Consider the following 24,678-nt stretch of genomic DNA (forward strand, 5'->3'; position numbering starts at 1 on the left):
TCAAACGCCAGGCTACCAAAAAACCAGCAGTGCTAGACATTATGCAGTCTTCTACAGCTCGATTACAAACCACTGCTTCTTAGAGTAGGAATCGCAATATCCACGTATTGAATCCTTCACTGGAGTATTAGTACTAAGAGCCTCCACATAAACAAGCAACGCAAAGTTTCAGTATTACATCAAACTCACTGTAGTTGATCCTTGTACTTACTGAAACTTGTACCCAACTGGTATTGGAGACACTGGTGAAGTGAGAAGGAACTCAACGCCAGAAAGGTCAGGTTTTTACCTTCTAGAAAAGTCAAGGTAGCCACACGATGGCATCTTCCTAGGTGGTTTTAAGCTGCAGTTTTAAAAGCAAACTCAATTTCCCAGTAAACGCAAGCATTTTTTGCAATAGATCAAGTGTTAGAAGTGTATTTTTTGCTTCCTTTCAGTTTGATAAAGCACACACTGAAAACCAACCCACACAGCTCTACACAGACTATTCGGCTCAACACAGGACACAGAGCCACCAGCCTTACCAAAACTAAGCATTTTGTGGGGATCCAAAATAAAGATGAAAATTCAGAGCTACCCCTTTCTAACTGTGAAGCTGTCTGTGACTATTAAAAATACCTAGAGCAAGCTTTGAGAGCCATGTAAAAAGCCAGGGGGACAACACAATAAAATCAACAAGCCAGAAGCAGTTTGGGCAAGTCTTTATTGGTCTACTCCAATAACTAGAAATAACAAGACAAACTAATTTCCCAATTCTTTTTGTCAAAATGTCAGGGCATGACAGAATCCAGCCCTCAAATAAATGCATGCTTTGAAAAAGGAAAAATAAGAGTTAGTTATTTTGTTATTTGTGCCTTGCAGCCAAACTTAAATGACCCTGAGAGAAGTCTGCAGACAAATCGCTGAGAAGACTTACGTGCAGCTGGTTAGATTTGCTACCCACCCCTCTTTTGTGTTATTGCTCAAATAATTCAGGAATGTTTTAACAAGTGCTAATCTTGACTAAAATCCATCGTAAAGAATGCTACAATATTGCTTTTTATTACAAATAACCAAAACTTGTTTGAAAATATAAAGGTGTAAAACAGTCAACTGTACAGTGCATTTACAGTACACAATCCAGAAAGTAACATGCAGTGAAAAGAATTGTTTTATACATTAGCCCTTGGCCACAAAGAACTTGGCAGTACTACAACTTTAATGACAGTAGGGTGAAAGAATTAAAAAAACCACAAAAAACCCACAAACCACAACAAAAACCACCAAACAAAAAAAAAAAACCCAACAGAAAACAACAATAACAAAAAAAAAAAAACCAGTTACATTTAAGTTTACCATGAGATTTAGATACATACATCATTGTACAAGGAATAGTAATTTTTAACTAGATACTGTCATCATGTTGTAATTCTTGGAAGGGCTGGATCTGCCAATTCTCCACTCCTCCTTACAGCTGGTCCTACTCTCCAGCGGTTTGGTCGGCTTCCCACCAGGCTGGGGACTTTCGTAAAGGACACAAATAGACCCATCCTCACCAATGCGATAGGACACCTCGAAAGGGTCGACCCAGAGAGTCAGTTCGCTGGGTAAAAGCTGGAAGAGTTTCTCGTGGCTCAGTCCAATCATCCCCGCTGCCTTTCCTATCAAGGGGTCCATCTTATGGTTGATCCTAATGCACCGGTACCCGGAGCCCTTCGAGGGCACCAGGGGGAACCAGTGGTGCTTATAGTGCTCTGCGGGAGGGAACAAAGAGCAGCTTTACGGCGGCCCTGGAGCCCCACCGCCCTTCAGCCCCGCGGAGCCTGCGCTCCGCCGGGGGGCAGAGGAGGCAGCAGCGGGACCAGCCGGCCCGGAGAGAGCCCCCTCACCCACCACCCCTCCGGCGGGGGTCCGTGGCCCTGCTCACCGCGCAGCGCCTCCTGCAGGCACTCCCGGAAGCACCGCAGCTGCTCCTCGCCGATACCGCCCGCGGCCCGCAGGAGGCGGGTGACGAACGCCGCCGCCGTGGAGACCTCGGTCCTCATGGCCGCCCAGGCTGGTGCGCACCGCCTCGCCGCCACCCCGGCCCGCTGCCAGCGCCGCCGCTACAGCCCCGGGCCCGCCCCGAGCCTCCAGCCAATGGCGGAGCCGAGCAACAGCAGCATCACGCGGCGGAGCCCCGCGCCCCCGGGCAGGCCGCGGCCCCATTGGCGGAGGCGGGGCGGCCTGGGCCACCGCGCGCGGCCATTGGTCCGCTGCGCGGGCCGGGCCGTGTTTGTTTTGCTGGCGGAGGGGCGGGGCCTGCCCCGCGGCGCGATCGGTGGCATCGCACCGCGCCAGCGGCCGGACCCGCTTCGTCTCCTGGGAATTCAGCACGCTTGAACACATCTGCAAGAGTTCAGCTAACAGTTCTGCTCAGTGAACGACGCGAAGTTGTTGTGAAATGTATGACGGTGAAGGGATACGTCTCTGCCCTGTATTTCGACTACTGTACTGCATATTTTAAGTGTGACACCGGAAAGATTTTGAGGTTTACAGACCTAATGCTTATCTCTGCATAAGAGCAGCCGTACATACACTGCACTAAGTGCCAAGCTGCTCCACCTGCAGGTCACACCACAGGGCCCACTGAGGGGAACACAAACTGCTAGACCCTTGTTTAGGTCCCTTTGGACCAGCTGTTTTATGGGGCATAAAGGTTTGAGCCATGGAAATGTTTGAACAGTCTGTGTTAGCACAAACGTCATATTATTTTGTGGAGTAAAGAACATGGCTTGTTTGAGACATAGAAATTTAGTGACAACTCAGCATCACTGCTGAGGCTCCAAGTTTGAGGAATACCTACAGTTCATTACAATAGAAAAGTTTTGTATTGAGGCCAGTTATCCTGGCAAGTCTCTTGGCCCAAGAGCTCCAAACTAGTAGTTCTGGCAGCACCCCACCAGGCTCGCTCCCTCCACAAAATTGCCAAGCACCAGCTGAGTTCCACAACACATCCAGGGACATGGATGGACTCAGCTGTGACCCTGCCCCCTTCAGTGCAGTGACAAGATTCTTATGCTATTTTAAAGCTTTTAAACAGCTCTCAGGTATAGCCAGGATTCTCCAAGTTCACAAAAAGCTTTCTCTCTGGTTCAAACACAAACTTTCTTCCCCCCCAACCTTAAAGTCCTGTTCCCAAGCAATTCCTCCAAATCAGTGTTTTCAAGAGCACTAAGGTCAGGCCACTTTTGCCAGGGCTGTCTGCAGCTGTAACCAAACACAGTTCTCAGCAGTTTTCTTTCAGAAGTTTGTGCAATGCCCCAACCATTTCCACCCCCCGCCCCTTGCCTTAAATACATCCTCTCCCTTCACTGGCTTTGTGTCTTAACCCCTCTTTGGAAAAAGGGTGTTGATTTCTTTACATTGCTGGTTAAGTTGTAAGACTTTATATTCTCCTTTGTTAAAATCAAGCCAACCTCTCCTTTATTCTTCTGTGAGGCCTGTGACATGCCACAGGACCTTTCTTCAGAAAGGATCTCACCTCTAAGGAAACTAAGTAATGTCTTGTTTTCCCAACTGCACACCTGAATCCTTTTCCCCTTTCTTGTCTGCCAGCTGTAAGAACCTGACATCACCTCCAGTTTGTCAGCTGCAAAAGCCATACCCAGAAAAGCCATGCCTGCAAACCTTTAAAAGTTAGATCTGGTTTTACCAATTTTTGGTAATAACCCATTCATCAATACAAGTGTGAAGAAGACTCCTCAAACTAGTGTTTTAGTTATTACTAGCAACCAGTAATAACTTTGTGTCTTAACTCCTCTTTGGAAAAAGGGTGTTGATTTCTTTACATAGGCTGGGAATTTACAGGTGCTTTCCCCAGACCTCTGTCCCTTTAATCTAAGGGTCAGAAATCATCAAGGCTGTAGTTACAGAAGAGCTCATCACAGAGCCAAACCTCATCCCACACAGGAAAGGTTCCTAGGGGAATGCCCAGTTACCTGCAACAGCAGGACAGACAGTTTGTTCATTAAGCTACTAGCAAATTACTGTTCAATCCCAACAGTTTATTTTTGCTAGATTCTGCCATCTGATACGTTGAAACAGTCAAAGAAAAGTGTCATTACATTTACAGTTATAACTTCTTCAGACTCATTCTGCTTGTAGCAAACCTACTTCAAGAACGCCAGTTCCCATCTAATTTGAACAAGGTTTTTCTGAATTAACAATATGACAGCATTAGAACTCACGTAGTGCCTCCTCACTTGTAACTCAATTAAGACACTCAAGATTTCTTACCCTTCCTTTTCCCCAATAGCAAGCAATAGGTCCAAAGAAGGGCAAAGACATTTACCCAAAACTCAGGTGCTATGACTTAGTTTAATGGTCCCACTTCACCACCTGGCTAGAGTATAATTCTATATGCCATTTGGTAGCCTAACCAAAGACATTTTTGTCAAAGAAGGAAAAACATCATCTTATTTCACCTTCAGGAAAAGGTTTCTGTGCTGCTTTTCTTCTCACTCACAGCTGTTATCACTAGACTACCTTCCTTCCTAGCCATGTTTCAGGACTGGCTCAAGATGCTTTAATAAAGTAAATGTAAATTCTAATAAGAGTAAGTTCTCACTGAAGTTGAGTTTGCATTGCAGTACGTCAAACTTTAGAAATTAAAAAAAAAAAAACCACCAAACATTTTATCTCTGGTGATAGCTGGACATCGCAGTCATCCAATTACTTCAGTCTTTTTTTTATTCAATGTTTTGAGAATCACAACGCAAACCCCAGCTCTCCAGTTGTGGAGACTTCACCAGAAAAGCTATCCAGGCACATGTGGACTCTACCACCCTATGTTTGAGCAGACATAGTCAGCACTTGATAGTTATACAACAGCAATAACAAGAAAGACCAAGCCTGTATTATTTGTGCCTTGGTCTGGGTACTTGATCGATTCACACACAACAAACTTTTATCACTGCTTTAAGACAAGGTCTAGGTTTATTCTGCACAGTCTGTCAGGTACTTATCCCAAATGCTTACTCACCTTACTCACAACCCCTTCCCTTTGGGAAACACAGACTTCCCCTACCATATCTACACCACATGACATCGAAGGTTCTAATGCCCTGATAGCACTATCACAAATGCAGCAAGACAGCTACTCATTTCCAGATCCAGTAAGTAATGGACAGAGAAACAACATTTGCACTGAAGTTACAAAATTCTTATGAGTATCCAGAATAGACATAACATTATGGTTAACAGCACTAAGAATGGTAAAAATCCAGACATAAGTTATTAAACATAATGCTTAATTATGCTAAAGAGCTTCCCCCTTCCAGGCTGCACAGGCTCATAGGAATATATGCACAAATTCCCAATTATATACAGTCTGATTTTACTCCAAGTCAGTAGGTAGCTAAAAATACTACAAGAGTAAAGAGTTAATGCTATATCACTGCTAACACAGACTAATGCTCACTAGATTGAGCTCCTGCACCTGGATCCACTAGTCCTAAGTGGAACATTCAATTGAAAGCAGAAGGTAAGGTCTGGCAGTAAAAATAAAAAGATGCCACAGTTACCAGGTGACATTAAAGTTACACTTTGATTTCTTGTATTCTCACATTTAAGGCTCAGGGCAAGCAAGCCACAGAAAGACAAGAAGAAACCAACAGATACTTAACTATTTGACTTCAATTGCCCTGCCAGAAAATTATTCCATAGGCAATAGTATTTAAAACAAACTCTGGGAAGGGTTCATCAAAAACTAGTTATTTGCCAATTCTTAAGCTAGCCATTTATATAAATAGTCTGGTTTAGAGAGTACTGGAGTTGTCATTAAACAACAATGTGGAAACACTGTTCCAGAAATGTTTAGCAGTAGCCATTGACATATGTTATTTTTCATTAGAAACAAATTTTAAGTACTCATATACAGAGGGGGTGCGGAAACAAACAAAGCCACAATAAAAACCTACACAAGCTTCTAGGGGGTTTGTTTGGTTGTTTTCCTCCATTTGCTGGAAGATTTCCATGGCTTGGAGTTGAGAAGCCTCATCCCACAGATAGCAGAAGCAGGTAAGTTAGCACTGCAGTTATGAATTGTTAGGATTAATAACCTTGTTTAGTACTAGAAACTAAAGTAGTTGAAGCCATAGGCTGTAAGAGCTGACCAGGAGTAAAATTTTTGATAAAACTAATGCTGCAAATACAAAACTAGCAGATGTAAACAAGGAAGAAAAGGACCAAGGAAACAACTCCCCAGGAATGAGGTTATTTCAGAAGGCAGCCAGCCCAATGACCAAGAAAACCAGCAAGAAATCAAGAGGCCTCTGACCAGAATGGAGAGGAGAATGGGTGGTACATTCCAGGAAACCTGCATGTAGGGGTGTAATTGGGGTACACGATCGGCAGCAGTGATCCTCCTTTGGAGACACCCAGCTCAAACTGCTCCTTTACTCAGCAGGCTGACAAACTCATCTTTTAGCAGGAACCTCCAGCCAAGCCCTGTTGAGGTGCCACCTGCATAATTCCTACCATGGACTAGGTGGCAGCTACATAATTCCTGCAACAACTACCACACATACAACCTTCTTTCACAAAGAATATTTTAAGTCATCAACTCAGACTTACTTTGTTGTTGTTATGCTGTTCATCTGCCAGTCATTTCCTTAGCAGGGACACCTGGAGTAGAGGAAAACAGAGTCAGTATCTTAGCTGATCTTATTAAATAATTTTTTTAATAAATAAATATTTTTGTCTTAAAAAGTAAAGTGTGTCGAAATATTCTATCATTCAATTTTTCTTCAGCTAGAGGAAAAGGATAAGGTAAAACTGAAGCTATATCATTTACACAGTATGCTGTTACATAAAAGTAATAATAAAATAGTAATAATGATGATAGCACAGGCCTATGCATTTATATATAAAAAAGCAGCATTAAGACCAAGTAAAGTCTAAGTCAAGTTAATTTTAGATTACATAAATTAAGCTCTTGTTACCTGTCTCTATAAACATAGATAGCTGAAACAGAGCACTAGAACCTGCAAGAGGAGGTTGTAAACAGAACAAGCCATTTTACTTTCACTCTATCTCATAGAAGCATTTCTGTCTAAGCATAATCAAGTAAACCCTTAAAAACAAAAATTCTTAAGAATTACCTTTTCTTTGTTGCTAGAATACAAAGGCATGAATTATGTTCCCATTACAGGAAGAAAAAGTGTATTTCCAAATATAAATAATGGTATCGCCAATGATGTGAGCATCAAATCCCTCCATAATTTCCCAAGCTTGGTACAGTAATTAATAAAATACAACTTCTTAGAAAAAACAGGAAGAAAACCTGAAGTCAACACCTTAGAACTAAATACCTTAGTTACTCTACATTTTGTTCTATGAGACTGCCCCTTTTACCCTGATTAGATGCAGCAGTCCCACCTGCTGAAGTTCAGAGGGATCACCTGCTGTCACTTTAGCAGAGAAGGTGGGATGAGCCAGCACAGCTGAGAGCATTGACCCTCAGGGGTTTTTTTTGCCTTCACTGGCTGATCAGAGGCTGCTGCTGATAATGATGCCAGAGCAGTGCACTGATAAAGCAAACTACAAACTACAGTCTAGTGATTATTTAAGTTTTTCTGCACGTAGAGGGAAACAGAGAAAAGAACAAGAGAAATCAAAATTCTCTGAAAGCTTTGGAAATATATCATAATAACAGCACAGTGTTTCTCAAAGACCTCCAGGGGATTTGTAAACTGATTTATAGCACTGAAAATTGTTACTAACCCTGTTTTTAAAATGTGCTGCAAGGCTATTGTCTAGTTTATGCTTGAAAAGTTTACCAACATAGCTGGGACCTCACAGGGGGAAGTGCTTTATTTTTGTAATGGGCTGTTCTGTAGACTCAAGTATTAGATCAGGACTGGTCTTCTATTGGAGCAACTAATACAATTAAAAAAAAAAAAAAGGGAAGGACAACACCCCTTTGAGTCTGCAATAGAAAATCAGAGTAAGTGCGTCCTGGTATTCCTAAGTGTTACGAGTAGGTTGAGTTGGAATAATTTCCTTTCCTTACAGTCTCATGTCCCACATTCCCATGGGGAATAACCAAAACCACCTGCATGTCTGTGGCCTCGTGTCCCCCCACAGCTGCCACGGGAAGTCCACACAAGGAGGAAGGATCAGGAGCACCGATGGCTGCCAGGACGACAGGAGGTGTCTGCAGGGGCTCTCTGTGAACCTCTGCTGGGGAGGTAAGCACTCAGCAGCCTGACAACCCTGCCCAGCAGGGTCTGGATGCCATGACATCACTAACCTGGCCCTGCTGAGTGATCACAGAACCACAGAATCATTAGGGTTCGAGGGGACTTTGGAGATCATCCAGTCCAACCCCCTGCCAAGGCAGGGCCACCCAGAGCAGGTTACACAGGAACGTGTCCGGGCGAGTGTGGAATGTCTCCAGGGAGGGGGACTCCACAACACCCCCGGGCAGCCTGTTCCAGAGCTCTGCCACCCTCAACGTCACAAAGTTCTTCCTCATGTTGAGGTGAAACTTCTCGTCTTTCAGTTTATGGCCACTGCTCCTTGTCCTGTCGCTGGGCACCACTGAAAAGTCTGGCACCATCCTCCTGGCACCCGCCTTTGAGATACTGATCTGCATTACCGAGATCCCCCCTCAGTCTGCTCTCCTCTAGACTAACCAGGCCCAGCTCCCGCAATCTCTCCTCATAGGAGAGATGCTCCAGACCCCTGATCACCCTTGTGGCCTCTGCTGGACCCTCTCCAGCAGCTCCTTGTCTGCCTTGCACCGAGGAGCCCAGCACTGGACACAGTTCTCCAGACGTGGCCTCACCAGGGTCAGGTGGCGGGGGGTCACACTGCCATCACGCCGCTGACGGGGGCCCCGGTGCCGCCACGCCGCAGCTCAGCGTTACCTCAGCAGCCCAGCCCCGCACCACGACGTGCTGTGATATCACCGGCTAACGCTCTGACGTCAGCAGCCTGCCCCTCAAGCCGCTGACAGAACAAACCTTCCCGCCGCCCTCAGCCGCACCGCTCGCGCCTGCCTGCGCGCCGCCCAGCCGGCCAATCAGCGAGCCGCTTGCAGCGCAGGTCACCACTGCCAGTCGCTGCGCGCCGATGCTCGGTTTGTCCCTCGGGAGCCGCCGTAGGCCCGGCCGCTGCTCCCATTGGTCTGAGGGAAACTTTGCCCGGCAGTGATTGGTGGGCGACGTGGTGCGGCTTAGCGCGCGGGGTTGTGCCCGCGGCGGTTCTGTGCCCGGCGCCCCCGCCATGGCGGCGCAGCCCGCGCTCGGGCCGCGGAAGCGGAGCGGCCCGGGGTTGTGCGGGGCGGGCTGGGCCGGGGCCGCCCCTCCGGCCGCGGCGGGCCGCGGCGGAGCCCTGGAGAACGGCTTCCCGCCACACAAGCGCCCCAAGAGCGCGGGGCCGGCGGGGCGCCAGGAGGGGCCGGGAGACCTCTTCGGAGACAATGACGACTTTACGGCGGACGACCTGGAAGAGATCGACATCTTGGCTTCGCAGGCGCTGTCCCAGGAGGCCGCTGCCGGGCCTCCGAAACACGCGTGGGGCGGGTTCGGACCGAGCGGCGCCGAGCGGCGGGCGGCGGCGGGGCTGCCCCGGGGCGGAGCTCCCGCGGCGGGGAGGAAGCTGGCAGGTCGGTGTGTCCGTGCGGCGGGGAGCGGGGAAAGCGGCTCGGTCCCGCTCGGCCTGGCGGTGTGGCGAGAGCACGGGTGTGATCTCCGTAAGGGTTGATGGGCAAGCGCTGAAGCAAAGTTATGTGGTGACGAGGTGTGTGCGATTTACCTGTTTGTAGTGACAGTATAATTCTTACGATACTCAGAGGTGTGTAATAGTAAATAATAAAATGTTCAGTCATTGCTGATGTACATACCTCATCTGTGCTTCAGAACAGATCTTGGCTTTTTTCTGCAGCAGTAAGCAGTACAGAAGATAGTCTGGTGAGAGATGCCTTCCAGTTTGAAGTCCTGCAAACACAGCATGAGGAAATTAAACAGAAGGTCAGTAGTTCTTCCCCTCCTCTCTAAATATGACGTATTTTTGATAAGGTGAACTGAAAGGTGGGATAAGTTTAGTTTCAAGTATTTAGTTCTAATTAAGTTGACTAGTAATGTTTGAAATCCCTGGATCTATTAAAAGCATCGTACTAGAAATGGCTCTAGCCGTATTCGATATGAGAGCAAGATTTTATTTCTTGGTCATTTCAGATTAGCAAATGCTCATGTGTCAGTTTTGCCTGTTTCCCATTAAATGGATTCTTCTCTGCCCTGTCACCTAGCCAGCAAGACTTGTTTTGTGAAACTTAAAGATTTGAGAAAATGACTTATAAGTTGTGTTGTTACTTATACGATGATCCCTTATGGAAAGGGGAAGAAATAGATGCAGAAAAGTAAGAAGGTACAAATGTCCATGCTAAGTCTATCCTTTTTTGGCAGACAGCTTAAGAAGAATATAAGACCTGAGCAAGTTTATGATTTTATTTTTACTAGAAAAGTCTTTTAGTCTCTGGTAAAATTTCATGTAGGTACTTCCTGATCCAGAAATATTACACAGGTATTTAGTATTCTGTAATGTATTCTTTCATCACCCTTACCTCTGGTCTCTGAATCTTTCCAAGCTCTTTTATATTCTTTATTATGGAAGCTCCTACCCATACACCACGTTCAACATGGGGGTAAACCATAACTTTACACAGTGGCGTAGAGGTGTATTTCTGCCCTTTTCTCCACGCTTTCCTGAGTAACAATCTTATTCTCTCTCCAAAGTCTTGTCTCTGAGTGAGATGGTTGTTCAGAAAGTATTAGAGACTATAGATGTGGTCAAGATAGAGTCTGGGGATGGTAGCTTGTCTGAGGACAGCGTGCTTGTTGGCTGCCGGGCTAGATGAAGTATTATTATTGTTATCGTCCAAACAATGAATAAATTATTGATGTGTGTGACTAGAATACTTATAAAAAAAATAACAATCACAGAGAAGGGGAAGGAGAAGGATGGTCTCTGACAGGTACCACAACAGCATACGAAAACATGCCTTTGCTGTCATTTTATAATTCTGTTAGAGAAAACAGTAGCTGAGCCTGATTTAACCAGGAAAAGATGAGAAGCAACATTGCAGAATTTGTGCACTGGCTTACAGGAAAATTTTTCTTTCTAAAAAGTCTAAATATACCTAATTTTTGACCCGTATAATGATATAAATACATGCTTCCGGTTATATGCGTCTTCTGAGGAATTCATCTGTTTGCAGCTGAAAGAAATGCAGGATGAAATTCTTACTAAAAATGGAGAAATTAAAATTTTGCGTGACTCGATGCAGCAGATGGAGTATGCTATGGAGGAACAGAAGAGATCATACATGCTATTGGAACAGCAAAAATCTCAGATCTTAAGTGAAAAAGAAAAAGAGTTCTCCAAAAAGGTTTGTAACTGTGTCAATTACGTGCATATCACATGCAGAAGCTAATTTTATGACTTAATATGGCAGATCATCTAGTCAAAGGAAGAACAGTTGTGTGGAGTTTCCAAGTTATATATGCTACCCTCATCTAGAAGAAAGCATTTGTAAGACTCTGCTGCAGGTTTTCTTCTGTCAAAATGGAGGTAAAATTCAAGTGGTAGAGGTGTTCATTTACTCTTTTTTTTTTTTTTTTTTTTTTTTAAGCAATCCCGAGAACATTAACATTGGAATGTATTTTAAAGTGGAAAAAAGTGACAGAACATGCTTTAGAACTGATCAGATTGCTATTCCTGTTGCAGTCATCTTTCTGAAAGCCCTGAAGAGGACAGTGGCTGCTTTTGTCCTGTTTACTCTGCTGTTAATGGCCTCACATGCTGTTAATGTAGTAGTGCTCTGCGTGGCACTTGGTCTGTCTTCACAAGTCATGTGCTTCTTGCCTGAACTTCTGGCATTTGGTTCTAAGGTAGTATTAGTTGCACTAGCATACCTAAAAATGGAGATCTATGCAGAGTTCACAGTAAGTAGATGGTAATCTTGAAATCTTATGGTAATTCTAGTTGCTTGGCAGTTCTGACACCTCTAAATTATTCAGTAAAACTGTCTTTTTAATTCTCTTTCAGTTGCTGTCATTACAGTCAGAGCTGCAGTTCAAAGATGCAGAAATGAATGAATTAAGAACACAACTTCAGAACTGTGAAAGAAATAAGCATGTTATTCAGACAGTTTTAACACCAAGGTAGGAGCTTTGGAAAATGAGTTTGTGTTCCTTTTTACAATGTGTGTGCTTAAACTACTGAAGAGGTTTTCTTTCTTCATGTAACTCTTAGCTCTATTGTCTTTAAAAATCACAACCAGAAAAGTCTATTGACCTCTAGGGAATTTGCTCACAAAGAGCTTTCCTTGCATTTGTGACAAAACTGCAGAGAGTTAATAGCGAAGTACCTTTCAAACATCAGTGCAAATAGATCCTTGTTTATTGCTTAGTAAAATAAATACAAAAGAAATATTGATTGATCCTAGTGTTTGATTTCTATTTTAGCCCTAAAAAGAACTTTGCAGTACAAGTGATACCAGAAGGATGTTCTCCACAGCCTGGAAAAAGATCTTTTCCTACAAAGGAATCCTTCAATGCTGACATGTCTGCTAGACCATCGTGTTCTTCAGGAAATTTGATTGCCCCAACTACTTTGATCAAAGAAGGTAAACATGTATGCAACTTGCAACATTTTTAACTGCATCTGAACATTCTGCCTTAGATAAGGATTTTATACTATGTGACTGGACAGTTTCAGTAAGTTTGTTGTAGAGAAAAACAAACAAGTATTTGTTATATTCTGGTTTTTCTTCAATTTCTTTCCTTTTTATACCAATTGCCATGAAATAGCTGATTGAAATTTGCGTTAAGATCATTTTGATTCATACCCTGGTAATGCCTATGTACCAGATGCTATGAAGTGGTTATTGGCCATCATAAAAACTTTCATTTGTTATGTGGTGAACTGAAATATCCGAATTGTTAGTCTGCTTTTCTCCTTGATTAGCGAAGATCAGGAAATAATTTGCCTATTTCTTGAATTTGTCTGCCAGTCAGCTAATGCATTTTTTGTGTTCTTGTAGTTTTGGCTTTAAAGCTGACCGTTAGGGGGAGTTTATTTTAAAGGGTCGTATTTAGCCATATCGAAAGAAGCAACTGAAACGGTACACTCATTTCCTCTTCTGTGTAGGTCTCACAAAGGTGTATCTTGAAATCAATTGAGTAAAGCTTAAGAAACCAATATATTCGTGTATTTGAAGATTGTTATTATATAAAACAAAAATGGTGGGGTTTTTATAGCAGCTGACTGCCATGTTTCTGATGTGAAATAGTAAATGGAAGAAATTTGGATATCATCAACTAATCCTTAGAGGAAGAGTCATGAAAAATCTGAGATGTTACTGTCAGTTACAGTATTCAATCTTAAATTGAATCGGCAGGATGAACTCCATCAAAAAGAAAAATACAGTAGCCTTAAAGCATTAGTATTGCTACTTTTTCAGCCTCCTGACTGTTATGGTAACAACACTCAGTGTGCCTCTGTTAATCTCTACTTGTAGTGGGAATTCAACTTAAGGTATTGGGTTTTTTCTAAAACAAAAGTTGAGAGCAATAGCACTGAACAGTCTGGAACATCTAACAGTAAAGCTGAAATTTTATTCACTTCTCTAATTTAATTTGGGGAGCAATAGTACTTGCATACAGCTCTTTACTATTGTTTGACGTATTTGAGTTATACCAGTTTTTTACTGGTCTCTGCCTGTTTTCTTACTGTATAACAGCTGTGGCTAACAGAATGTGTGTAAAGGATAGGCATGGATGTATGAGAAATGTAGTTCTCATGTTTGACTCATAATTACGGTTTGTTTCAGATAGTAAGATAACCCATCCTGAAGTGTTACCCGTGAAGCATGAAGCTATGGGAAAAAATGGTTCCTACAACTCTGTACCTAAACGAAATGCACAAGGTAACTTAATTTTGTTAATACAGAAATAGTGTGCATTTCTGAGGAGCAGCTACATTGCCTCTACTAAGCAGTATTGTGCTGAGAAGCCTGCTATGGTACAGTGCCACTGCACAGTAGACGGTGTTCAGATAGTCACTGTTTAACATTGTGATTTTGCAGTAAAACATTCCAGATTATATTATTATCTTGTATCCCAATAACATTCTTATATTGTTACTTTAAGAAAAAGTTTGCCTGGTTTTTGCTTTATGAAAGGATACAGATCAAAAGGCATCTTGTTACAAGGCTGGCTCTTCCAATATTAATATATTATGCTTTTTATTGTAAACCAATATAAAACCAGAAAAAATGTACCCTTTTTTTTTGTTTGTTTGTTTGTTTTAAATGACATTTACAACCATCAACACTAGGAATTCTGCAGGGTACTATTTTATTTCCAATGCAGAATAGAATTGCATCATGTAATTTTAATGTCTGAACTGGAACATGGAGAGCAAGTCATCAGGATAATTGGAATATACAATCATCTGGCTTGAGCTATTTTGATAATACTGGATTGTAATTAAAGTATGTCGAAATATAGTTTGGTTAATATTCAAGTCATAAATTCATTTATCTGAAAATCATTCTCCTGTAGAGATAGAAGATTTGTAATGGAAAAAGTATTTTGAGGTTGAGAGCACTATAAATAAGGTTACACTATAATAGGGCTGATCATTTGAAACATTATGGTTTTATTGTTGTCGATACTGCAGTTGATGGTAAAGCTACTCCAAAACCAGTTGTGTATCCTTTCAGGTTCTATCTTACTAAATGCACTGATGAAACAGCCCATTGTCCCTGGGTCATTACTAGGACTCTGCCATCTCCTTAGCAGTAACTCTGAGCCTCTACCTGGAGCTGTATTGCAGCCCAACTATTTGGATACGTAAGTTTTACTATTTTTTTTTTTTTTGTTAAACTGCATCTGACATGTTCTTAGGATGGTGGCAATCTCTATACTAAGAAATGCTTATTCACAAAGGATAGCTCATTCTTTGTGTTACATGCTGTTTTGCTTAGGCCATTTAATTTGAAATGTCATGATTATCATAGATACTAAACAGGGGGACAACACTTAAGTGATAAACTAGGTTAATTATGTAATTAATGGACAATTATATTCATAATAATTATATACCAGGTATCAAGGAGTACTATTCCCTCCCCCAGTTTACATTTTATTTTGGAAAGTCATCTCTTGTTACTCTAGCCTTTCCATTATTTGATTCAGAATATGAGTAACTGAAATTTCAGCTATGTTCTCTGCCTTTTCTTCTGAAGTCTTTCCCTTTTTTCAACTTTGTTTGGATAGGAAGTCCACACACTTACCTAGCAGCAGGACAACTCAAGAAGAAAATGCTCCTCTTGGATCCTTGCAAGAAGCTCAAAAACTTGCAGTAACAGGATTGAACTTGATTGCTATGGATGGAGGATTATCTGAAGGAAGCCCAATAGAAAGCCAGAGAGAGTTCTTGCACATCACACGCTGCAAGATCCAAGGTGCCGTGCACCTCTTGCCCTTGGTAGAACACCATATTGGTGCGTACTGTCAAGCGGTACAACTGGCAGACAAATCAGTAAATGGTTCTTGTGGAAACCATTCAGCTGCTTCTTCCAGAACCAACACAAATATGGTGTCAAGTAAGGAGGACTTCAGGTTACCTCTTGAAGAAACTGCAGTTATTTCGCTGGGTATTCTGTATTATTTGACGTTCTATAGCTGGGATGTTGTCCACATGTTGCTATCTACTGAAGTGGAAGAAAGTGCTGCTGCTAGAGATGAACAGGTTTCCAAGATGGACAAAAAGGTGTTGTGTGATAACCAGTGTGATAATAAAGAAGATACCGGGGCACAAGGAGGGCTGCCTGTAGCTCCACAGGATGCTCCCAATAACAATAAACCTCAACATTCTTTATTTAAAAAGCTGCTTCAGGTTTTAGCTTTTTCTGCTGCAAAAGGCTCCCAGACCGATAGGATACTGAACCAAAGCCTAAAGGTTTTGGTGAAATTAGCTGAAAATTCAACGATGGACTTGCTAATAATGTAAGTCAGCAATAGGTTTAAAATTATTTCAGACTACTGTCTAGCAATTTTCATTCTCTTTCGAAACTAACTTGTACAGATGACAGCAGAAGTTTTGACATGTACAAGAGAATTCTCAGATCACCTTTGAGAAACAGTTGAGGATCTTTCTACTGCCTTTGCTGCTAATGAATATGATAACGTCACCCCAATCTGTAACAAAATTTGCTTATGACATTTACATGAAGCAGATCTGTTGCTTCATTGCATAGCCATCACCTGAAAGTGAGAAAACTTCTTAAGGCCATATGCAGTTGATCAGAATATCTGTAACATTCATTTTGGGTTTTTCAAGATTGCTGGGAGATGCATAAGGAATGAACAGGGTCTCATTCTGGTAGGTAAAATGCCACTCTCAAAAGTGAGGCATTTAATTTGCTAATGGTCTGATATACACAACCATAGGATGAATTGCAGAATGACTGCCAAATGTAACCGAACATGGTTTTCAGTATACATTTTATTTATGACACAAATTGGGATCAGGTGTGTTTTGAATGGCTGAAAAGGCACACGTTATGATGCTGTGTACAAGAAATAGTGTCTTTCAAACTGTCAGTGCATCTCCCATTTCTAACTCTGTTTTCTTTTGAAGTTTTCAGCACTTACTGAGTAGCCAGATACTGCTCCATTGTCTGTGTCCAGAGACCCCTTTGCCTGCTGTCCTTTTGACCGTGAAACTGTTATCTATTCTTGCTCAACACCATACACTGGTTGTTCAACTTTGTTCTCATTCAGGTAAAAGACTTCATAACACAGAGAACTTATCAGTTGAACATTAGTTAGCATAACTAAAAGCAATGCAAACAGGCCTTGCTTCAAGGTGTTAAAAGCCCAAATAGTCTCCTATGTTACCTGAAAACTTTAGTGTTTCAGTTATTTTTTGAAGAGTATTTTGTGTTGTCTGTCTACATACAGTGCTTTTGATACCCATGTCAATTTTTAAAACTACTTTCCAGATGAATATTTAATGTTGATGAGTGGGGAAAAAAAAAGGCTTTTGAGGAGTTTTGACGTTTATGTGCATGCGTGATACTGTTGAGTTTAAGGATTCTAGTACGCTGCATGACAAATAGTCTTTGTCCAGTTCGTTATGAATGAAGGAGGTCTGTATTACCACAAACGCATTTATAGAGTTTAGGGATATTGGTTTCTTCAGCGCTGCTTAAGATGTCTGAAGTTAAGCAAGTAGTTGAGCCTGTATCACAAGTCTCAGGATAGCACTCCGTGTATTTTCTGAAATGTTGTCTTGTGTGACAAAACTAAATTTTATCCTAAACAGTTGACTAGTTACAAAAAGAACAAAATTATCTCTGTTTCAGACACCTGCCTTCTTCTTGCCCTGTACATGTATATTACATCAAGACCAGATAAAGCAGCGTCTGAAGTGCTTTGGCTTCAGCTGGAACAAGAGGTAACCAACCACTGCTGTTTGTTCGTATGCTTTTTCCTGCTGTTTCCAGCTGGGGGAGCGGGAGGAGCAGGGCAATGCACAAATTGTCTGAAAACAAGTTCTTTCTCCAGCTAAAATAGAACAGAAAGCATTAGCTTGGAGTAAGGGGTTACACTGATTTGCAAGAGTAGCTGCTTGAAACCGAATCAGTAACTGTTCTTCAAGAGAACATCAGTCATAACAGTCATAGTTAAGTCACTGAAAGAAGAAGAAAGATCCTCAGATGGCTGTAAACATTCAACACTAAGCTTTATCTTGCTTTTAGATCAATAGAGGAGTAAAAGGAAGCAAGATCTATGATTCATTTTGACTTGATTAATTCTAAACTGTATCTTATGAGTTACTACATATAAAAGGCAGTCTTAGCAATTTAGGATTATATTAATTGTATTCAGTGGAAATACTAGCTTTTTTATATATAAGAAAAATAGCTTTTAAACTTGTACCATTTGTTCTGACAGGGGTGACTTCTTTTGAGGTTCTACTACTTGTTCTGCTTCTGCTCTCATTTGAAAGAATTTTCAACCATTTTCATTATCCCCTTACTTACATTGTTAGAATCAGTGTAAACATTATTTGTATGCAGTGAATTAAGGCCCACTGTACCTCACTAGCCTTCCTCATCAGAAAATTGAAAAAGTTTCTGTGCAGGGCAAGTTCTATGTCTGTAAAGTTTTACAGGGAAAAAACTTAAACAATTTTTTGGGGATAAAGATCAACTGTTAAGAAAAAAACAAGAATGTGTGAAGTTAATAATGAAACGTCATTTCTGCCTCCCTTTATTTGCAGTTTGTTTGATAATTCTGCAGAACCCCAGTACTCATTATAACGCACTCTGTATGTTTTTTGTAATAGACAGTTAGACTCCTGACAAGGTGTTCCAGTGCAGCAGTTTTATTACCTGGTACAGAGTGCCAGTGTAACCTCGAGGTATGTCACTACAATGGCTAAATTTACTGAGAACTTTAAGGTACTCAATGCTAAAATAGCTTTTTGTCCCTTTTTTTAGCTAAAATGAAAGAGAAATGTAAAGGAGGTCACCTTCTAGGAAGCTTGCTTTTGCTAACTAGACAGTATTTTGAAATTTGGAAGTTTAATTAGTAAAGTTCATAATGAATTAAGTTTTCTACTACTATACCTTTGTGTATTGAGGCACTTTCTTCTCCTCTTGCAGGTGGTTAAGGCACTAATTATAATGTTACATAGACAGTGGATGAAGATTAGAAGATCTGAGAACAGCTTGTGTGCACATAAGGAACAAATTATTCAGTTTTTACGGGATGCTTTTTTACTCTTGCACAGCCTATCTCAGAAAGATAAACTGTTTCATGAACACTGTTTGGAAGTTCTCCATCAATATGACCAAGCCATGCCAGGCATAAGAGCAATTCTCAGAAAGACTCAAAAATTGAGTGCTTGTGAAGGTAAAACAAGTCAAGTGATAATCTGGCTTTTGTACATGCTGCAGAAATAGAAATTCCAGTTCTGTTCCTTTCCTCATTATACAAGTGCAATGTACCAAATACCATGGATGTTTGTTGCTCAGACCTTTGAAGACAGTTCATAGTCTAGTGCTTCTCAATCTTCATTATACTGAGTCGCTGCTTTACTATTCTTCTTTAATAGTTTTCTGTTGTTCGCTCTGTAGAGATATGCCACTACTATCTGATAAAACAAAATCCTGTACTCCAACTCTCCTTAGTAAAGCAATCTGCACTATATATAACCTTACTAAAAAAGAAGGTGTCATTATTTCAAATCTCCAACTAGCATCATTACACCTTCTCCCTGCAACTGTTTTGTTTCCCCACCATCCTTAACATCTTTCTTCCTTTTCCCTCTTCTACCTACAACATTCCTTCACTACCCAAAAAGCTGCTCTAGCCCGTGCCCATCAGGACTTGCCCCTTGCTTTGCACAGTTCTGGTGTCCATTTCCTAGACAGAGTTACTCTTGTGAAAATGCCTCTCCTCCTTGTACCTCAATGCCCTTTCTTTGTTCACTCATGGCATTATTTACATGTATGTTGTAGAGCTGATGAGGAGATTGTGCTCTTCCATCAGTAGGTGGGTTTGCTACAAGATATCAGATAAGGCATCTGGTCTTATTCAGAGCCAGAGTGATAAATCCTTCATTGTCAGTGTATGTATTGCATAACTAAGGCAGGTGATGCAAGCATGCCGCTATTAGTTACGGTGACTTTTCTGGAGGTGCTAAAGAGTGTGCCAAGTATGGGTTCTACTCTGATTGCGTAGAGTATTCCAAGGTATTCTAGAACTTTGCCAAACACCTTGTCTGGTTATGCTTAGGAAGGGACCAAAATGGTGTAACAGCTTGGGAAGTTGGGGAGGGTGATGCATGTGTGTGCCTGCAAGCCTGTAGTTTGCATTTGGTTCTTCCTTTAAAACACAAAATACTGTGCTTTTGTCCTAGTGACTTTTAAAAATCAGTTAACAAAAATTAGTTTTAAACTTAGTTGCAAAATAACAAAGTACCATTTACTGGTTTTTCACTAATAGCTAAATTTAATTGACTGCCTAAGCTAGTTCTCTCCTTTAATGCCTGAAAAGGCATTAAAGAGGGGGAGAAGTTTGTATGACAAAATGCATGTAAAGACCTGTTTGCATGCAACATTGATAAAGAGTATTTGCTGTAGCCTTCTACAGTCAGTATGTTTTAAAATGCAAACAGATACCAGCTGTAATTATACTGTATAAAGTAGGTAAATGACTCTGAGACATGATTTGTTGTTGTTGCAGAGCTGATTTTGGATGAATTGTGTCCTCCTGAGCCAGAAGCAGAAGAGCAAAGAATGGATTCCAGCTAGCTAACATCTAGCAAAGATCTGTGTCCTTCCTCATCTAAATCATAATCATTGCCACTGTAAATGAGAAATTCCAATCATCTATTTTATTAAGTGATAATCTAAAGGCTGCACTCAAATGCAGCACAACTAAGGCATTTCTTTGTTGTGATTATTTTATTTAAGTGCCATCTAAACATAGGTGGAAGCACAGAAATTTTGCACTAAAAATTATACTGCAATGTACTGTTTTGCTGTACAAACCCACTCAGTGGCTTATGACCAATTCCACTTACGAAAGTCTTTTGAACACATTTGTTTCTTTGTAGCTGTAGCACTTTCTTGCTTGACTTCCAAATTTTTCATGTTGATATTAGTAAACAGTTTACTGTGATTTTAAGAACCTTTCTACAAATAACTTATAGTTGGCAGCTCAGTTCTGAGCAAGAAATTCAAAGCCCTGTAGTGATCGCCTGAGTTGATAATTTTTCTCAATTTCATGGATCTGCTGAAAGAATAACTATTGTTGAGATGCCAAAACAAAAAATACTAGAACTTGCTGTTTTAAAAAGCTACCTGTCCTGGTAGAAGAGAAAGATGGTAACATTGCGAAGGCATTCTGTCTTACTTGGCAAGAGAAAGATGTGCAGAATAACGGGGGTTTTTGGTTGTAGTATCTGGATAGGCACCACAGTGAAGATGAAGGAGCATCGCATTGGCTGGGATACAGCACTGAAGATTGGAGGAAGAACTGTTGCTATACCCTTTCAAGGGCCAGAGCTCCTAAGTACAAAGCTTCACTCCTTCCTCCCACAACACAGCCTAGGGCTAAGCCTCCTTCTCTTTGAGCAACAGCTGGCAGAGCTCTCACAGGCATGGCCTATTCGTTTCTGTACAGCACAAGCTGCCAACTACTCTTGTCAGGAACAGGTTTCAAGTTCCTTGTAGCAGCTTGGAGAACTGCCATTTTCCTGCTTAACTGCAGCAAGGATGGATGTGCAGGCACATAATAGCAAAGCCTTCTAAGTTTGTGTGCTTGCATGGTAATAACCCTAGAACTGCCACCATGGCACTGGGCAAGACATGCTACAGAAGTTTCAATGTGACCTAAACCCATTTGACTTGTTCACTTTAGAAAAACCAAGCACGCCTCCCCCCAAAAAAAACCCCAAACCAAACCCCACAGCATTTCCTGGACTTCAGGATTAGAGAGAAGAGCTTGGGAATGTTGGGTAAAAGCTCCTTCCTTACTCAAACCCAAAATAAACATTAAGGTAATTCTTTAAAAATAGCCTTATGAACACGAGCAGGGGTAAAGCAGATCTGGCAGTTAGCCTGCTGTTAGTGGCGGTTAAAAGATAGAGTTGCTATATCCCAAAATTCAATGACCTGCCATCATCACTTTTCAGCTGCTCTATGCTATTCTCACCATCTAATTTCTCTATATATAATTTGAGTTTATAGTGATAACATACATTTATACCTGATCTTTGGGTGAATAGGCCAAGTGAATTATGAAGAGTAGCTTGGACAAAAATGAGTTGAGGAATCCAGAACTGTTGAAGCAATCCAGTTATAAAAACTTGTTTAAAAAAATTCCCGGCCTCATCTAAGGGGCATGTATATGACAACTTGGTAAAAGTGAGAAGTGTATTACTGCTAAACTTTATATAGACAGAAGTGTTATGTGTGGAAAAAAATACTAAGAAAATAACCCTAAGCTGTTCCCTTCTGGTACTGCATCCCCTCCCATCCACCCACTGTAACAGACAACACCCTAACCTGTACATCTGCACTTATTTTCTTCCCACTTTTGACTTTAAAGTGGTATAGCCCAGGCTATACCTGGGCAAGATTGTACTTCAGTAATTCTTCCCTTTTTACATTCTCATTCAACTTTTTCTTGGGATTAAAGAGATCCATTCGCATATGCAACAGTTGATCATCCCCTGAAAAAAACCAAAGCATTTTTACAGATTATGGGGCTACTGGTTTGCTATCTTCGTGACTTAAAAACAGCAGAACGCAGACTGTTCTCATCAGACACTCCCTGAACAATCCACAGCATAGCAGCTCTATTTTTTCAAGGCCAATAGGCATTTTCCCAACATATTATAGATAAGCTGTGCCTCTCAACTAAGGAATTTACTCTGGCATCAAGCACAGCTACAGGGCTGAATAATGAAGTATTGAGCAACAACAAAACTCACCAGTTGTGTTCTATGCATGATTATCACATTCCTCAGTCAGTAGCAGCCACCTATTTTCTTGCTCATGGGGATGGCAACTCCAGCTCCTCCTCTGCTAAGCGTTTTCCTCCTCCAGCAACCAAGGAGACAGGACTAATGCCAGGCAGGAGCTGGATGAAGAAAGCAATCACCACTACTAGCTTACCCATTTCTCAGGCAACTTTACACAAAAAGGAGGAGAACAGCCTTGCTGACGTGTATTTCAAGACGTACAGACAGTACCCCTTGATCAGTTGCAGCACAGGAGAAAGTATCATTGTGTTGCTAAGCATCTTCCTGTGGCGATCCAAGGACTTGAGGTACTGCATGGATTCAAACACATTGTTTATTTCTACTAAAGCTAGGTACAGAATACAGTAAATGATGCATCATTGACTAAAATATTTAGGGAATTTGCACTGGTAACACCTTATTTTCTACAACTCATGGAATCATTGAAGAGTTGGGATTGTAAGGGGCCTCTGTAGGTCATCTAGTCCAGCCCTGAGTAAAAGCAAACTTCCAGAGACAACTGGTTTGTGTCATGTCAGGCCTCAAAATGCCTTTTTATAAACCAAGCTGTAATAAGACAAATACAAAATACCTCATCATGTAACATGCAACATCTGACCAGAGTTGTGTTTATTCATATTGATCCCACTAGTGTGACCTACTGCTTAAGAAAGTTTAGCCTGTGCTAGACTATTAAAACAGCAAGTTATTTTAACTACTGAATAATGTTTTTATGTTACAGTCAGTAATATGAATTATTCATGGTTATATTAAAGTCATATGCAGCAGTTCCAATCTGCCTGTGTAAAGACTATTATCTGCTGTGGCTAAGTAACAACAAACTTACATTTACAGTGTAAATTGTTAGAAATAAAAACCATACCACACTGACTAATTTAGCAGACTGATCAGAAAAGGTCTGTGAGCGTTATAAAGCCCTACAAAGCCACTGTGGCTGAAGTTTATCAAAATGCTTCCAAGACTGAGGGCCAATACATTCAGTATAAGGTTTAACTGCAAACAGCTAGCAGTGTGCTGAGCATCTTGTCCCTGTAGCAGGCACTTACAGTTCATATATGAACTATATAGTTCACAAAACATGTCAGTGAAATAGTGCTCTGAATAGCTGCTCAAGTGGTAACTTCCTTTTGAAAAGATTTTTATATTGGTTATCATATTCCAACCACAAAACTGCAGTCTGTTAATGGAGATAACAGTATTTTTTTTTTTTTTTGTCTATGCATTAGTCATATTGTCAGTTGATATTTTGAGAATGTACCTGAACAATTTGTTTTGCTAGACTTCCTTTACAGCACAGCTGTGCTGCAGTCCAGCAGCCTGGAAGGCATATCCTACCTGATTCCAGGGCCAAAGTAACATTAGAATGAACCATGAAAACCAACTGGAGGAGCAAGAAATGTTAGAATGAAAAGTCTCCAGCAACTGATTTAAGAGTTGTTTTGACTGCAAGTAAGGGAAATGGGCTGTCGAAGGTTATACAGATCATGAATTGTTCTTTTTCACTCTAATGAAGCAAAAAATGAAACAGCCACCTGACTTGGTTTGCAGGAGAGGAGGGACAGCACTGAGACAGAAATGCATTGCTTCTGAACCCGCACAGCACACCGCAGCCTCAGGGGAACAGAGAGCACCTGTGCCTCACCACACCAGGCAAAGCCTCCTCACTACCCAGTACTGACAAAAGTAGTTAGTTGTGTCCCAAACCTAACTTTACAACAGAAGGACATCCTTCATAACATGGTTAACTCACCCTTAGTGGAGGATGCCATAAAAAGGTGAAGCAGAGGCTAGTCCAATACAGATGCCTGAGCTCTTGAAAGGATAATATAACTTATTTTCTCCAGCTTTATCTTGCCTCTAACAGGTTTAACTTAGGTCTTATAAAAGCATTGTTGACCTGCTCAAAGAAAATATCTTCAAGTGAAAGACTAATGAGTCAGGGGCATGAATACAACCTTTCATAAGAATTTTTTTCAAAACTATTGAAAATATAACAAAAACATCAGCCAAAAAAAGTTTTCACAGAGTAGAAAGCATTACTTACCACACATTGAACTGGCCAACCTGATAAATGAGGCATGA

The 24,678-nt window shown here is 41.3% G+C and overlaps 3 protein-coding genes across 6 annotated transcripts in view; 1 reads left to right on the forward strand and 2 right to left on the reverse strand.

Annotated features, from left to right (window-relative positions):
- The window catches only part of IPPK (inositol-pentakisphosphate 2-kinase), a 56,440-nt gene extending 47,441 nt beyond the window's left edge, over positions 1-8,999 (reverse strand). Inside the window, exons 1-2 of the mRNA XM_030501925.1 lie at positions 8,810-8,999; positions 6,595-6,645 (exon numbers count right to left, since the gene is read on the reverse strand). The gene's annotated coding sequence lies outside the window, so the exon portion shown is untranslated. The remainder of the gene's footprint in view (positions 1-6,594; positions 6,646-8,809) is intronic.
- LOC115614706 (protein BTG1-like) lies at positions 685-2,111 on the reverse strand. The gene is made up of 2 exons (XM_030501935.1): positions 1,907-2,111; positions 685-1,733 (listed from the first exon to the last, which is right to left on the reverse strand). The coding sequence occupies exons 1-2, from the start codon at positions 2,022-2,024 to the stop codon at positions 1,381-1,383; spliced, it is 471 nt and encodes a 156-aa protein (XP_030357795.1). The 5' UTR covers positions 2,025-2,111; the 3' UTR covers positions 685-1,380.
- Positions 9,000-9,194: 195 nt separating the features above from the next.
- ATRIP (ATR interacting protein) lies at positions 9,195-23,298 on the forward strand. Of its 4 annotated transcripts, none has more exons than XM_030501938.1 (13): positions 9,195-9,631; positions 9,913-9,995; positions 11,243-11,413; positions 12,073-12,188; positions 12,492-12,652; positions 13,859-13,954; positions 14,753-14,882; positions 15,309-16,040; positions 16,675-16,817; positions 17,402-17,493; positions 18,388-18,462; positions 18,707-18,956; positions 20,292-23,298. In XM_030501938.1, the coding sequence occupies exons 1-13, from the start codon at positions 9,250-9,252 to the stop codon at positions 20,357-20,359; spliced, it is 2,499 nt and encodes an 832-aa protein (XP_030357798.1). In that variant the 5' UTR covers positions 9,195-9,249; the 3' UTR covers positions 20,360-23,298. The 4 variants fall into 4 exon arrangements, with proteins under 4 accessions (XP_030357798.1, XP_030357797.1, XP_030357799.1 ...); XM_030501937.1 differs by having other exon boundaries at positions 9,226-9,631; positions 9,910-9,995; XM_030501940.1 differs by lacking the exon at positions 9,195-9,631 and adding an exon at positions 9,640-9,765 and having other exon boundaries at positions 9,910-9,995.
- Positions 23,299-24,678: the final 1,380 nt, after the last annotated feature.

This window comes from Strigops habroptila, chromosome 11, assembly GCF_004027225.2.
Source record: "Strigops habroptila isolate Jane chromosome 11, bStrHab1.2.pri, whole genome shotgun sequence".
NCBI lineage: Eukaryota > Metazoa > Chordata > Aves > Psittaciformes > Psittacidae > Strigops > Strigops habroptila.

Bases quoted from the DNA above. Each gene is read 5' to 3' on its own strand.
- ATRIP (XM_030501937.1), top strand. From the start codon at position 9,250: ATGGCGGCGCAGCCCGCGCTCGGGCCGCGGAAGCGGAGCGGCCCGGGG. The intron at 16,818-17,401 runs GTAAAAGACTTC...TCTCTGTTTCAG, and splicing joins TCAACTTTGTTCTCATTCAG to ACACCTGCCTTCTTCTTGCC. The intron at 18,957-20,291 runs GTAAAACAAGTC...TTGTTGTTGCAG, and splicing joins AAAATTGAGTGCTTGTGAAG to AGCTGATTTTGGATGAATTG.
- LOC115614706 (XM_030501935.1), bottom strand. From the start codon at position 2,024: ATGAGGACCGAGGTCTCCACGGCGGCGGCGTTCGTCACCCGCCTCCTG. The intron at 1,734-1,906 runs GTGAGCAGGGCC...TCCCTCCCGCAG, and splicing joins CCTGCAGGAGGCGCTGCGCG to AGCACTATAAGCACCACTGG.